At 42.9% G+C, this 16,555-nt stretch overlaps 1 protein-coding gene across 1 annotated transcript in view; it reads right to left on the reverse strand.

The window, feature by feature from the left end:
- Window positions 1-7,592: 7,592 nt before the first annotated feature.
- Window positions 7,593-16,555, reverse strand: part of LOC145397973 (uncharacterized) — a 327,146-nt gene continuing 318,183 nt past the window's right edge. Inside the window, exons 7-8 of the mRNA XM_080270948.1 lie at window positions 8,147-8,920; window positions 7,593-7,745 (exon numbers count right to left, since the gene is read on the reverse strand). Coding sequence (XP_080127074.1) covers window positions 7,593-7,745; window positions 8,147-8,920 — 927 coding nt within the window. The remainder of the gene's footprint in view (window positions 7,746-8,146; window positions 8,921-16,555) is intronic.

Below are 16,555 nucleotides of genomic sequence, written 5' to 3' on the forward strand. Positions count from 1 at the left end.
AGTCTTTCTAGTACAGATGAGGTTGACATTAGTGGCAACATTAAAACGTCTAAGAATCTGGAAAATAAATTGATTTTAAATTAGGTTCTATCTATCTATCTATATACATAGGCTGCTTTCCCCAAGGAAAGGGAAGTAGCCGAGACTGGACGACACACTCCCAGTTTACTCATCCACTCAAACACATTCATTCGCATCTTAGCCCCAGTGGGGAGAAGATGCACTGTGCAGTTGAGTGCGGTGCACTACACCCCACGAGGGCCAACTGCGCAGTGCAATCAGTGACATCCACAGCAGGACCCAACAGCAGAGCTGGTTTACCCCTGCCACATCATAATGGACTCATCCCCTTACTCGCACCTGACCTGATCAGTCAGGTCAGACAAAATGCGGAGAATATCCCCTCAGAGCTGCGTCATCATTTATTCATTTACATTTCTTTCCATTCAATTCTGTCACGTACAGCCATTCTTCCTTGGTCAACAGACATCCCTCTTGCATCCATCGCTCTCATCACACCGTCCATCCACCCTATTCGTGGTCTTCCTCTCAGCCTTACACCTCTCACATCAGCTCTAGTTATCTTTTTCACCAATCGTTCATTATCCATTCTCTCCATATGCCCAAACCATCCCAACACTCTCTGCTCAAGTCGATCAGCCATGTCCCGAACAACCCCAGTTCTCCTTTGCACTTCATTTCTCACTTGATCCATACACGTCACTCCACACATATTCCTCAGACACCTCATCTCCATTACATTCAAACTTTTCCTCTCTGCTAGACCCATATTCCATGTTTCAGCCCCATATAACGCAGACAGGACAACAATACCCTCATACAGCCTTCTCTTTACATCCATTTTAAGCGAACGACATCTAAACACTTTTTTCATTCCTCCTAGCACCTTTCCTACTTCATTCATTCTAAACTTCACTCCTGCATCTATTCTTCCATCCACAGCAACATGTGACCCTAAACACTTAAAACACTCTACCTCCTCAAGCATCTCACCACTCAAAATATTATTCATCCTTCTACTCCCTACCAACCTCGTAAACTTCATCACTTTACAATTATTCTCATTTACTTTCAATTTCCTTTCACATACCCATCCAAACTCCCCTACTAACTTTGTCAATTTCTTCTCTGAATCAGCCACCGGTGCTGTAACATCCGCAATCAGCAGCTGTGTCAGACTCCACTCTCTACCATCAACATTCACCAACTCCGACCTCCACTTAACACTCTTGCATTCACTTCCCTTATAACACCATCCATATAAATATTAAACAACCAAGGCGACATCACACATCCCAGCCACAGCCCCACTCTCACGAGAAACCAATCACTCACACTATTTCCCACTCTTACACACGCTTGACCATTTTATTAAAAACTTTTCACTGCTTTTAGTAACCTACCATCAAGTTCAAACAATATTCAAACGGTCCACAAAGTCTCCCTATCAGTTCTATCATATGATTTCTCTAAATCCATGAATGCCGAAAACACATCCTTACCTTTCGCTAAATACTTTTCACATACCTGTCTCACAGCAAACACCTGATCCACGCATCCCCTCCCTCTCCTAAAGCCACACTGTTCATCGCCAGTCACTCCCTCTGTACGCTCTCTAACTCTCTTAATTAACACTCCATCATATACCTTACCTACAACACTCAACAGACCTGTACCCGTAAAGGTAGTATATTCATACTTATCACCTTAATCTTTATACACTGGAACCACACAAACACTTGTCTAGTCAACTGGCACCATACCTTTCACAAAGCACACATTCAACAATCTTCCTAACCAGTCAGCAAGAGTTGCTCCACCACCGTTCAGGCATTCCACACAGCACATCCATCCATACCTGTAGCTTTCCCTGTTTTCAATTCCTTTACTGCCTTCTGCACTTCCTCCCTCGTGATCAAAGAATCATTCAACTCTCTCAACACATTTATTCCTTACACCCTTCCATTTGCCACAATCTCAGCCTCCCTCTCCACCTCTACATTCAACGATCTCTCAAAATACTCTGCCCATCTCTTCCTTTCTGCATCCATCTCAATTAACATCCTTCCAGCCTCTCATTTAACTCGCTCTTCCTTCCCAGATTCTCCTTTTCGCACCCTTTTCACCTCCTTCCAAAACATTTTCTTATTCTGTTGAAAATTCTCAGTCAACTGCCTACCCCACCTCTCCTGTGCTGCCACTTTAGCATCACTCACAGCACTTCTTGCCCTATTTCTCTTTTCCTTATACTTCATATTACACCTCATCCTTCCTCTTCAGACACACTTCATATGCACGTCTCTTCTCAGCCACAGCCATACTTACTTCCTCGAACCACCATTCACTTCCCTTCCTTACACCACCACCTACTCGTCTCACACCACTCACCTCTTCCGCATGCCCAACCACAGCACTCTTAAACAACTGCCATTCCTTCTCCACAATGCCATTCTCCTGGTCTTTCACTGCATTCCATACAACTTTCAAAATCTCCTGATACTCTATAATTTTCTCTCTTTTATCCAACTCACCCAGTTTCAAAACCTCCCTGCCACACCTAATTCTCCTAGCTCTCACCCATCTCTTATCTATTCTCAACTTTGCCTCCGCCAGGTAGTGGTCAGACATACCTCCACCCTCCCCTCTCAAACTCTCTCTTCTGACATTGATCCTATTACATTCCTGGCCACAACCACATAGTCCATTAATGCCCTATCAACAACCCTTCCACCCTTCTGTCTCACCCATGTATACTTATCAATATCTTTCTTCTCAAATAACGTATTTCCAAGCACCATCGCTCGTTCAAAGCGTACCCCTATCATTCGTTCCCCATTTTCATATTTCTTCAAGGCACACCATGCATAGCAACTACACCTTCAACTGGTACATTCCCCACTATAACATTCAAATCTCCCATCATTACCACATTCACATTTGCTCCAAAACACTGCAGACACTCATCAACATCATTCCAGAACGACTACCTCTCTTCTTCATCCCTTTCACTACCAGGCCCATCTGCACTGACAAATACCCACAACTCACGTTCAACTTTTGCTTTCACCCACATCAGTCTCCAAGACACCTCCTTCCATTCAGTCACACACTTCTGTACCTTCGGGCTCACTAACAAAGCCACACCCTCTCTTGCCTTTCCTCGATCAACACCTGACAATCTTCCATTCACACTTCCAAACTTAGACTCACCTTTCCCTTTCATCTTCGTTTCACTGAAAGCTAACACATCCAACTTTCTTCTCACAAACATTCTCTCAGTCTCCTGCCTTTTGGCCTCAGTTATACTACATCCACGCACATTCATAGACCCAATCTTCAGGGTACGGGGACAACTCAATCCCCCATCCCTTACTATGGCCTGTCTCTTTTTAGGAACTTAAAAAAACAAAACAAAACAACCAGAGGAGGGGGTCCCTATCCCCTCATCCCGCTCCTTTTAGTCGCCTTTTACGACACATGGGGAATATGGTGGCAGACTTCTTCCTAACACAGCTTGGCTGTAGAGTAGTAGTACCATCCCATAGTGAACCCAGATTGTGTCCCCCCCCCCGCCACTGGGGGGGCTTTTATTTATTAGGCTTTATATTTTTCTTTATTTGTTGGGGGGGAAAATCATCTTTGCCGGCCTTTATCCTTTGATTCTTATTTCTTACCCTTTCCCTTTTATCAACTGTGTCCATGGAATTTAATATCTTACGTAGAAAGTCACATATCGCGTTTAATCTTTAGGCCTGCCATGTGAAGGCAGTCAGGTACTTGTTGACGATGGCAAAATATTTAGGGACGGACTTGCTCACTACATTTATATTATCCAAGTAGGCAAAAAAAAAAAAAAAAATGGCCAAGCATACCACTGAAGATAGAATGAATGAGTCTCATGAATCCTGAAGGGTCATTCCGTAATCTAAAAGGAAGCCTCTTAAACTTAAATATTCCTGATACTGGGCAGGATAACTCTTCCATTCCAATTGCCAGTAGCCTCTGAGTAGGTCAACGGTTGTGAAGACCACATTATTATTACCAAGTGACACTAATAAATCAGTTAAAACTGGCAGTGGAAGAATACCCGGTACAGTGACAGAATATACTTAAAGAGAGTCCACAACAGTTCTAAATTCTCCTTTCATTGTGACAAGGAAAACGTGGCTATTCCATGGACTGACAGCGATCAGTCATGTCCTGATCTAACATATCCTGTACTATCACATCTGTTTCTTGTCACAGACTATGGAGTAATCGAGACGATGGTAAGTAAATTGGTTGTATTCCTTGCACTAATTCTATTTGATGCTTTACTAAGTCTATCTTCCACATAGGTTCCCCGGGTAAGGCCACAACATCTCGTTATGTCGGCAAAAGATTGACTAACTGCTCCTTTTTGCTGCGGAAAGTCACTGGAAGATACTTGTGAGACTAGGTCAGGTGAAAGAGTCATATCAGATCCCTTGCAATTTCTAGCATACACACAAGGTGGCTTACTATCATCATCATTTTTGGTAGTTTTAGAGAATGGTATATCCTCGTACAACTTTATGGCCGATGGGTAAACCAGGATATCCCCAATCTTTGCACCACTATTAAGCTTGAGTGAAGCATCTGTGACAGTCAACAAGTAGAGATTACACAAACTAGAGGCAACCCCATGGGGGTAATCATGCCAGCCGTGAGCCGATACATATCTAGAATGGCTCAGAATATGATCTTGACCTTGACCTACTTTCACCAATTTCGAAGTCGGAGTAGATTTCCAACCCTAATACACATCTATAAATTATTGTGATGCTATCTTGAGTGGTTGCGAAGTTATCAGGGTAACAGACACACAGACCTTGACCAACTTTCACCAATTTCGAGGTCTTAGGAGATTTTCATCACTACTACACACATGTGAAATTTATTGATGATATCTTTTTGTGAAGTTATCATGCTTACAGACACTAAAACACATAGAAAGGCAAACTGAAAACAATATTCGTAGATTTTCATTATTACTACACACCTGTAATATTTTGTGACAATGTCATGAGTGATTGCAAAGTTTTCGTGCTAACAGACAGACAGACCTTAACCTACATTCACCATTTTCGAACTCATGATCGACTTCTTTCCCAACTAAACACCGGTAAAATTTTGTGATGTTATCTTCAGCATTTGCGAAGTTATTGTGCTAACAGACATACACACAAACAAACACACAGACACAAATTGAGAACAATACCAGTTTTGATATCGCGGCTAGTAATTATCTTCCAACACTGTGCTCAATGCCGACTCGTAAGTTAAGCCATTCACACAACACATCTTTGACAATGTAAGTGTATCCACTCCTTTCGCACCTACAACACTGAGACTTTTATAAACTCATGCACTTAGACTAATGAAACTGTGTACTGTTTTGTTACCGATCGTCTCATTTGTGCACAATGTATAACGTCTTTCAAACTATATGAGTTGTTAACCCTTCCCCGCACAGATGAGTTAATAAGTTTTCTGTGCCATGACGCATCAGCTTTTCTCCCCTCTCCCCCCGCCACCGCATGTCCCAAAATGTGTATTCTCAGCTTATTTTCATCACCCAAACATATTTATTTTGCCACAAGACCCACATATTCCTATTCGTCGATGTTTGTTCTAATCGATACGCAAAAAACACACAGAAAAAAAACACACTATAAGTATGTTAAGGCCCTGGTAATAAACATTTGGGAACATAGACTTCATTTCCTAACATCATAAGTCGAATGTTTGCTAATCAATCTCTACATGATATACTTCATTCAAAAGAGAATTTTATTAGGTTTCGAATGCCAGAGGTCCCAGTTTGATACGAGGTATGGTGTTCGAGTAATAAGCAAAAAAATACAATCCATTTCCAAAAGACAACAGATTTTTTTGGGGGGGAGCTTTAGCGAAAATCTTTTCTTGTCACTGTTATGTTTTTATTTTGTCATCCTATGCAGAATTTCACTGGCTTTCATTTGAGCAAGAACGGTGATCCTAGGCCTCATAGTTTTCAAGAAAAATGCAAAAAACTATGGTGTATTTTCCCATACACTAAACCACCGTCAGCCGTGCTTACTTATGTTATTTTCCCGTAGCGTGCTAACATTCTTATGCTTGCTAGCTACGCTTTCTTTGGTTTTATACCAACAACTACTTTATATAATTACTTCTGTTTTGTTTTTAGTCCTCTCAGAGACCACACATGAACACTAAACCTTTTGCTAGCAACTGAAACTGAAGTTGTACTTTTTTCCCTGTCATATGTGTTGAGGTAAATAACAATATATATGTATATGTAAATATACTGACATAAATATAGGTAAATAGATAAATAAAAAACAATATCACGTACATCTCCAGTGGCGATGATTTTCCTGCAGGACCAGATGAGTTGGGAGGTGAGGAGTTTTGTATTGTGTGTGTGTGTGTGTGTGTGTGTGTGTGTGTGTGTGTGTGTGTGTGTGTGTGCTCCACTAGTGAAGGCATCACTCGGTATGGTACTGCTCAAAACAATCACCCATGCAAAGGGGCACATCACATACAGAACACATGTTCCTTGTGTCCTTCCTCATCCCCAACTTGAAGTAGAAGGTACACCTGAGCCTCTTCTTGTTGGGGATCTTCGCCTAGTGGTGGAACAGAGTGCGATCGAACCTCACATCGTCGTCATCAATCACCCGGCGACGGTTGCTTGGATGTCCTCATGCTTTGTGGTCCTGTCGTGCGGGAGTTGCAGGCCCAGGCACATGTGCTCCCAACGGATCACCAACTGGAGGTGATGGTGGTGCTGGCACCCCTGATGGGCCTCCTGTAGGCAGTGCTGGTGGCAACGGTAGCACCTGTGATGGGCCTGCTGCAGGTGGTGCTGGTGTTGGTGATGGGGCCCGTGTTGGTTGTCCTGCAGGCAGTGCTGGTGGTGGCTGGGCCCATCCTGGTGCTGGTGCCAGTGCCTGCTGGGTGCCAGGTGTTGCTGGTGCTGGCCGCCGGGTAGCTAGGTCTGGGGCATGGTGGAGTACTTTTCCAGATGCGGGTCAGTTCTCTTCATGGAAATGCAGAAGATCATAGATGATCTGTTCCACAAATTCAAGGAGAGTTACTCTCGTTTGTCTGTACTTTTTGTACAAAGCGAACGCATCGAAGAGTGCCATTTGGATGAAGCAGAAGGTGATCTTCATCCATTTGACAGTTTGCCGTTGGATGGGGTAGTACTGGAGCATCTGATCGAAATGACCCACCCCACCCATTATCCTGTTGTAGTCCTCCACAACAACGGGCTTGTTGAGAACCTCCTCCACATAGGTTGTCCACCCGCCATGACCCCGCACCTTCCCTTGAACCCTCTTCAGAATGGTGTTGGCAGTGTGGAAGGTGGACACCATGTTCATAGTGTGATTGTCCTTCCACAGCAGCACTAGCACATTGTCCTTGTGCCTGTATGCCATGTCCCCCTCAGGCAGGCTCTTAGCCTTGGTGATGGCCTGCAGCTGGTGTGGTATTCCTCTAGGCAGCCGTAGGATCCCATACACGTAAAAGCCTGCAGTGAAGAGTCATTCGCACAAGGCTTCAAAATTGTAGTTGTTGTCCATGAACAACTTATAGCCCTGGTCCGTCAACGGTTCCAAGAGGCCCCACACGGTGTTCTCAAAGGTCCGCTGCACCCCTGTGTAGACCTCGAGGTTCCAGATGTAGCCTGAGGATGACTAAGCCAACATGTATAACTTGAAGGAATACTTGGTGAGCTTCTGGGGGTTGTACACACGGAAAGAAAACCGGCCCTTCCACCCCAAAGATCCCTCATCCAGGCTGAGCTGCTCCTCAGGTTGGTACTCTGACTGGAACCACTGAAGGAGGTACTCCATGACCGTGGAAACTTGGATGAACCGATCTTGGTTGTCCCGGGGTATAGCGAGCAAGTTGAAGATGTGGAACTGCTTGAGGATGGTGGTGAAGCGCTTCCACTCATCGCCTGCCGGACCCTACGGTAGTCGTGTAGCTCAGAGCTCCTCCAACAGTGAATGATGGTTGACATGTGCATGACCCCCATGAAAAGGTATAACCCCAGGAACTTCGCCATCTCCTCTTCATTGCAGGAGAACCAGGCATCCAGCTGAGTTCCCAGGAATGTGACATACCGGTTGGTTTCCGTGATGAGGTATGGCAACAACTCCTGCATGAAAAAGATCTGGAAGAACTGCAGGGGAGTTGTTGGAATATCCACCTTGATCCCTAGGGAGCCAGTGAATGGCCCGTGGTTCGGTGTGAACGAACCACTGCTCCACTCAGGATCCTCTTCAGCAGCGGTGGGAGAGGGTCGGCCTATCAACACCCTTTGGCTTACCCTCCGACCCCTTGGACGCCCCCCGTGTCCAGGCAGCAGATCACAACACCCTCGTCTGGGAGGGGACACCTCGGACGAGGACGAGGATGAGACAGAGGGCTCTGGGGAAACCAGTCTCCTCGGCCTGGCCAGCAAGGATGTCACAGTAGCATCCTGCACAGCAGAACCAGGTGGAGGAGCCATCACAACGAACGATGGCCTGGCTTCTGGCGACACTGGCTCACCACAGAGGGCAGAGGGGCCTGGGGACTGGGAGTCAACGAAGAGAGCGGTGGGACCGGCAGGTCCTAGAGGTGGGGAGGTTTCGGTGAAGCCAGCCAATGATGGTGGTGTGGCCTCACGCGAAGGAATGCGGCAGGGCAACTCCACTTGCTGAGCAGATAGTGTCAGCTCAACCTCCTCCACCCTTGCACGGTTGCTCTCGATGTCACTCTCCGACTCAACCTCGTCAAGGATCTTCTGCCACTGGTGTGGTGCCAACCCACATTTCATCTCTGCAAGACTGATGTCATTGCAAGCCAACTGGAGAGTGAATTGCTGTCAAAGCACAATGTAGTAGAATGCTGTGCTAGGGGTGTGAGCTGAAATAAAGGAGTCAAGATATTTTATTCACAGCCAGCCAAGAACTTTGCTCAACACTGGCACAACGCAAGGATTCATGATATATGTGCATGTCCTTGAAAAACATCGTCTGCTACACCTAACTTAGCGCACAGGTGGAGGCCACGAGTACATGGTTATCTCTTTCATTTACTTGGCACATTACACATAACCAAATCTATCATTATTATGAGATATGCAGTACATTTCACCACTAAAATGTAAATGCACGTATTCCATAGCCCCTACCCGTGTGCACAAGGTGTGGCAGAGGGTGTTTCCCTTACGAGAACACGCTGCAGTGTTTACACTTTTATTTCACATTACACATAACCAAGTCCATCATTGTTTGAGAATTACAGTATATTTCACCAATAAAATGTAAATGCACGTGTTCCTAACCTCACGTTGCATTTCGCTACCTTTGTGCTAACTCAGGTGTATGACAAGTACTCTTCCTAACGAACACGTGGGTCAGTCTTTCACTGTTTTTTCACGTAAAACATAACCAACTCTATCACTTTATGAGATACACAGCATATTTCACCAATAAAATGTAAATGCACATGTTCCTAACCTCGTGTTGCATTTTGCTACATTTTGTGCTAACTTAGGTGCATGAGATGTTCTCTTTCTTACTTGCACGTTATTTTCACATAATTTATAGCCAAATCTATCACTTTATGAGATACACAGTATATTTCACCAACAAAATGTAAATGCACGTCTTCCGTAGGTCAATTACATGGCCACTACTCAGCTAACATGAGGTTATTGGGCCAATATCGGCTCATTCCGGATTAGTATCGGTACCGCCGGGTTGCGGCAAATCGCATGTGACCTGCATTGGCTTGATACATATAATACTTTTCCATTGCAATTCTGGCAAACCAGAACTGAAACAGAACATTGTTGTCAATGCCAGCATATACCTGAATTAGGTCTATATAGTCAAACCTTTTTCAAGCCATTTCCAGCTGTGTTTAATGCTTGCCTCTCTCTCTCTCTCTCTCTCTCTCTCTCTCTCTCTCTCTCTCTCTATATATATATATATATATATATATATATATATATATATATATATATATATATATATGTATATATAAATTTTACAGTTTTTAAGTTAATTTAAGTTTAGGTAGAGAACAATGAAACCAAAAATGTTTAGTCGATCGATGATCTTCAATATTCTCTTGTTACTTGAAAATTAGAAAATTATGCATTGTATTATAACTTTTCTGATAAACAGTTGGTTTTATTATTATTATTATTATTATTATTATTCGAAACAGTGAATTTGCACTGGATTTTCCCCTTATATTTCCGATTTTTCTTCCACCGCCCGCAGTACCACTGATGACTATCTTCCTGATACTCGTATTTGCAGGGCAAATTACATTCATTAAACGAATTTTGACTAGGCAAAACTCCGTGTTTTCTTTGTAGTTCAACAGATGCTTCGTTATTAGTGTGGTAAAGTAAATATTGATTTTGCGTCGTTTGTACTTTTTCCTCCTTCCTATGCTAAGCCATTTTTTTTTTTTATTATTATTGTTATTATTTCAAACTATTTGACTCCTATACATGCCTGGCAGTCTGTCCAGTAGAATCATGTGTGCAACATATACCAGACATGCTTTAACAAAGAACCAAAAATATAAACTGCAGATGGTTGAGAGCCGCAAGACGTAAGCAGACTTATCACAAACTTTTTATAAGCTGCAAAACCACCTTTAAATCACCTTGTATTGTGCTGAATATCACTATTCAACAAAGACATGAATGATGTTCAGCTCAGTTCAAGGTAATTCAAAGGTGGTCTGTCAATTTGTAAAAAGAGAAGATAACCAGATATGCAGTTTTGCCTTTAAAGGTCTGATACATAACCAATGCTGTCTAACAGATGGTTCTGTAATGGTTATGAATAAGTCTGATACAGCAGTACATACTTACATGAATCGAAACGTACCCAGCAAACACCGAAATGATGGGCCGGCACTGGCATATAATGGAACTAAGGAAAAACGGCAACCATGCACTGGACCGATTCCTGGCCATAATATTCTGTTTATATCGGGCCAATTGATGTAGAACTTGTGTTGGGCCGATATATAAATAAAACATTGTTTTCCGACACCGGGTTGAAACGGCCATACATTGGACCGATTCCTGGCAGTAATGGTTTTATACATACGTACGTACGTACAAGCATATATATATATATATATATATATATATATATATATATATATATATATATATATATATATATATATATATATATATATATATGCTTGTTTAAGAGTGCTGTGGTGGTGCATGCAGAAGAGGTGTGTGGTGTGAGACGTATGGGTGGTGGTGTAAGAAAAGGAAGTGAATGGTGGTGCGAGGAAGTAAGTATGGCTGTGGCCGAGAAGAGACGTGCATATGAAGTGTGGCTGCAGAGGAAGGATGAGATGTCATATGAAAGGTATAAGGAAAAGAGGAATAGAGCGAGAAGGGCTGTGCGTGATCCTAAAGTGGCAGCAGATGAGAGGTGGGGTAGGCGGCTGACAGAGAATTTTCAACAGAATAAGAAAATGTTTTGGAAGGAGGTGAAAAGGGTGCGAAAGGGAGAGTCTGGGAAGGAAGAACGAGTAAAAGCAGAGGATGAATGGATGTTAATTGAGATGGATGCAGTAAGGAAGAGATGGGCAGAGTATTTTGAAAGATTGTTAAATGTAGAGGAGGAAAGGGTGGCTGAGATTGTGGTGCACGGAAGGGTGCAAGGAATAAATGTGTTGGGAGAGTTGAATGATTCTTTGATCACGAAGGAGGAAGTGGAGAAGGCAGTAAAGGAGATGAAAACAGGGAAAGCTGCAGGTATAGATGGGTGTGCTGTGGAATGCCTGAAGGGTGGTGGAAGGACTATTGTTGACTGGTTAGTAAGATTGTTGAATGTGTGCTTTGAAAAAGGTATGGTGCCAATTGACTGGGCAAGTGCTTGTGTGGTCCCGTTGTATAAAGGCAAGGGTGATAAGTATGAATGTACTAGCTTTAGGGGTATAAGTCTGTTGAGTGTTGTAGGTAAGGTGTATGGTAGAGTGTTAATTATGAGAGTTAGAGAGGGTACAGAGGGAGTGATTAGTGATGAGCAGTGTGGCTTTAGGAGAGGGAGGGGATGCGTTGATCAGGTGTTTGCTGTGAGACAAGTGTGTGAAAAGTATTTAGCGAAAGGCAAAAATGTGTTTTGGGCATTTATGGATTTAGAGAAAGCGTATGATAGAGCTGATAGGGAGGCTTTGTGGACTGTTTTAAGATTGTATGGACTTGATGGTAGGTTACTAAAAGGGGTGAAAAGTTTTTATGTAAATAAAAGGGGTGAAAAGTTTTTATGTAAATAAAAGGGGTGAAAAGTTTTTATGTAAATGGTAGAGCATGTGTAAGAGTGGGAAATGCTGTGAGTGATTGGTTTCCCGACAGGGATGTGTGATGTCGCCTTGGTTGTTTAATATTTACATGGATGGTGTTGTAAGGGAGGTGAATGCAAGAGTTTTAGGTGGTCTGAGTCTGGTAAATGTTGATGGTGGAGATTGGAATCTGAAGCAGCTGCTGTTTGCAGATAATACTGCACTGGTGACTGATTCAGAGGAGAGATTGAGACAGTTGGTAGAGGAGTTTGGAAGGGTGAGTGAAAGGAGGAATTTGAAAGTAAATGAGAATAAGAGTAAAGTGATGAAGTGTACGAGGTTGATACATGGTAGGGGGATGAATATAATTTTGAATGGTGAGTTGCTTGAGGAGGTAGATTGTCTTAAATATCTAAGGTCACATGTTGCTGTGGATGGAAGAATAGATGCAGAAGTGAAGTTTAGAATAAATGAAGTAGGAAAGGTGCTGGGAGGAATGAAAAAAGTGTTTAACTGTCGTTCGCTTAGAATCCATGTAAAGTGAAGGCTGTATGAGGGTGTTGTGGTACCGCCTGCATTATATGGGGCTGAAACATGGAATATGGGTGTAGCAGAGAGGAAAAGTTTGAATGTAATGGAGATGAGGTGTCTGAGGAGTATGTGTGGAGTGACGCGTATGGATCGGGTGCGAAATGATGAAGTGCGAAGGAGAACTGGAGTTGTTCGGGAGATGGCTGGTAGAGTTGAGCAGAGGGTGTTGCGATGGTTTGGGCATATGGAGAGAATGGATAATGAGCGATTGGTGAAAAAGATAACTAGACCTGATGTGAGAGGTGTAAGGCTGAGAGGAAGACCACGAATAAGATGGATGGACAGTGTGAAGAGAGCACTGGATGCGAGAGGGATGTCTGTTGAGCAAGGAAGAGTGGCTGTGCGTGACAGAAATAAATGGAGAGAAATTGTGAATAAATAAGTGATGACGCAGCCCTGAGGGGATATTCTCCCACATTTGGTCTGATCAGCTAGTCAGGTCAGGTGCGGGTAAGGGGATGGGTCTGTTATGATGTGGCAGGGGTAAACCAGTTCTGCTGTCGGGCCCTGCTGCGGATGTCACTGATTGAATTGCGCAGTTGACCCTTGTGCGGTGTGGTGCGGTGAAGATCTGTTCGTTCTCCCCTTTGGGGCTAAGATGTGAATGAATGTGTTTGAATGGATGAGTAAATGGAGAGTATTGCCAGACGCCTCAATCGAGTTTCGGGTGGCCACAAACAAATCGCCTCCAAGTCCCCCTGTCCCCCGCCATTTCACTGCCATGCTCCCAACTCACACCCCCCTCTCTCATATACCTATCCACCCCATCCCCCCATCTCATCCTCGGCCTCCCTCTCCCTCTTCCCCCCTCCACCTCACTCACATACACTCTCTTCGTCAGTCTTTCACCCTCCATCCTCTCCACATGGCCAAACCACCTCAGTGTGTTCCTCATAACGCTTCCTAGCACATCCACATCAACACCACAAAGCTCCTTTATATCCTCATTCGTCAGCCTGTCTCTCCATGTGACTCCACAGGCTCCTCTTAAATAACTCATTTCCACTGCTCTCACTCTTGACTTGTGTCCCTCCAACAACGTCCAAGCTTCACTTTCGTACGTTAGAGTTGGTATCACAATACTGTCATGTAGTAACTTTTCACTTCCATGCTCACTTCCATGTTTCTTATCACTGCTTTCAAAGAACCAGCAACCTTTCTTCCCTGCTGTACCCTTTCAAGCACTTCACCCTCCAAACCTCCATCCTTACTCACCACACTACCCAAGTACTTAAACGTACTCACATTTTCCAATTCCTCACCATCCAACCTCGCTGTACATTCACTGACTTCACCTCTCTCAAAGACCATCACTTTACTCTTCCCTACATTCACCTTTAGATTCCGTTTCTTACACACTCTCCCAAACTCATCCACCAAGCCTTGCAGCTCCCCTTCGTCTTCACTCAACAACATAGTATCATCTGCAAACAACAGTACTGGAAGTTTCCAAACACTATCCTCTCTCACCAGGGCCACTCCAACATCCACTACCCTACCTTGTACCTCTTTTATTATCCCATCCATGTACAGATTGAACAACCATGGAGACATGACACATCCCTGTTTCAACCGATATATAAATATACCTTTTTTTTTCGAAAACTGGGTCAAGAATGGTAATAAAATATTGGCCCAATCTATGTATTGCTGATCACTCCAGTCAAGCAGCTAACAACTGAGTGATATAAGTGTACACCATCCATCACAGATCATTTTCATATAGGTTGGATAAGCGAAATATATTTTATATAACATAGAAACTTCGGCAGACGGGAGCTTTCCACAGGCAACTGTCTTGTTATAAAAGGAAAGTCTTATTTTTGGTAATGATTTTGTGGAACTAAACTTGATTTCAGCATACTAGATTATAACTGATAATATTAATGTTAACCCGTCACGTCCTGAGGTTTTCTGCACCTTCGACATCCCCCAGTCCCGAGCCTTTTTGGAAAAAAAATTTTTTGGCTCAAACTTCCGCTTAGGTTGAGAAACGAAGGAAAATCACCAAGAAAGGGCTTACCATGGTCTATAAGTGGACGGAACAGGTGAGGTCTCCCGCGCCAGGTATCATATTCTTTTATGGACGTGCCAGGCGCTCACATTTTCTATGGTAAGGAATACTGGGAGAAACAACACACAACACCTCTATATTTATTGAATTTGAACTAATAAACAATAACAGTAACAATATAATGGATTTCAGACACATATATATGAAAAATAAGCATTGTACCATTGCGCAAGCATAGCGAGTTAGGTCCGAGTCGTAACATGCTATATGCTAAGTTTCTTGTATCAGTCAACATATCATTTCTTCTACTTGTATACTTCTGTTTCAATGACATTTTACCAATTACAACTGTTTGTAAGTTGTGACGCCCCCACTAAACTACTGGAGTGCTGGGCTCCCTTGTTACGATTGGATCACCGCCTCGGAGCCCCACACGGCTAGGTGAAACAAGCCGGGCTTCACCCATGGGGATATATATACCGCTGCTTCAGTCAGAGAAGGCAGACTCACACTATTAACGGCTGACAGTGTTCCTCCTCCCTGAGTGGGTTTACACCGCCCCATTCACCTCCCTCACGGTAACAGTGCTCGGTGACCTTGTGACGTGGAAGAGGGTGTATATCAATTTTGTATTATTTGTATATCATATAATTCTATATCTTGCCTGTAACTGTTTCCCTTTGTCCGTTTGCTTAACTACCTGATCTATTTGTCTTGTTCTTTGTGCAGTAACTACTGTTTGTGTTATAACTTTAATCTTTGTTATTAACCTTGTTACTTGTCATAATGTTGTTAGGTACTTTTTATAGTGTAAGGTTTAATATTAAAGTATAGTTAAGTTCCACTCTGTTTCTTGTCTTTACCTTACACCAAATGTGGAGTCCGCCCCGTAACTAGATAACCACGCGGCGGATTGTTACAAAGTGTTTTCAGATGTTTTCATTCATTATGATGACATGCAGCATAAGTTTAGCGCACATCAGCTTAGTAAGCGCACTCGCTATGACTCGTATTTCAACATACCCAATTGTTTTATCACTTTCCTATTATTTTTCCCTTTACATAGAACCTTTCCTCCACCACTGTAAATGTTTTCAATCATTTAGCCTACATTCATTACGAGGGCATTTAGCGGTATGCTAGTGCATATTAACGTAGCAACCACGATCTCAAACACTCGTGTTTCATCTTCTACTTTATTTATTCACTTCAATTATACTTTCCCACTTACATTACACACGTTTACACCCCTATACTGCACTGTACATACTTACTGGCATTATTTATTCAAGTGAGCGTGAGAATATCACATGAAATTACCCTCGCAATGAATGTTTCGACCAACATAATACTCAAACACTTATATACTAATTCTTCACATATATTACACACTTTCCCACTTGTTGACTTCTATTTTCAATATTACGGGCCTTATTCATTCAACTGAGCGTCAGGATATCGCATCTCTATACACACGCTATGAATATTTTGACTTAGAATATATTTCAGCACTTCCAATCATTTGAACTTATATTATACCTGTAAGCATTTCCAATAATAATAATTATATAATTATGG

Source organism: Coenobita brevimanus, chromosome 44, assembly GCF_032717465.1.
Source record: "Coenobita brevimanus isolate Jiangsu-jjx chromosome 44, ASM3271746v2, whole genome shotgun sequence".
Taxonomy (NCBI): domain Eukaryota; kingdom Metazoa; phylum Arthropoda; class Malacostraca; order Decapoda; family Coenobitidae; genus Coenobita; species Coenobita brevimanus.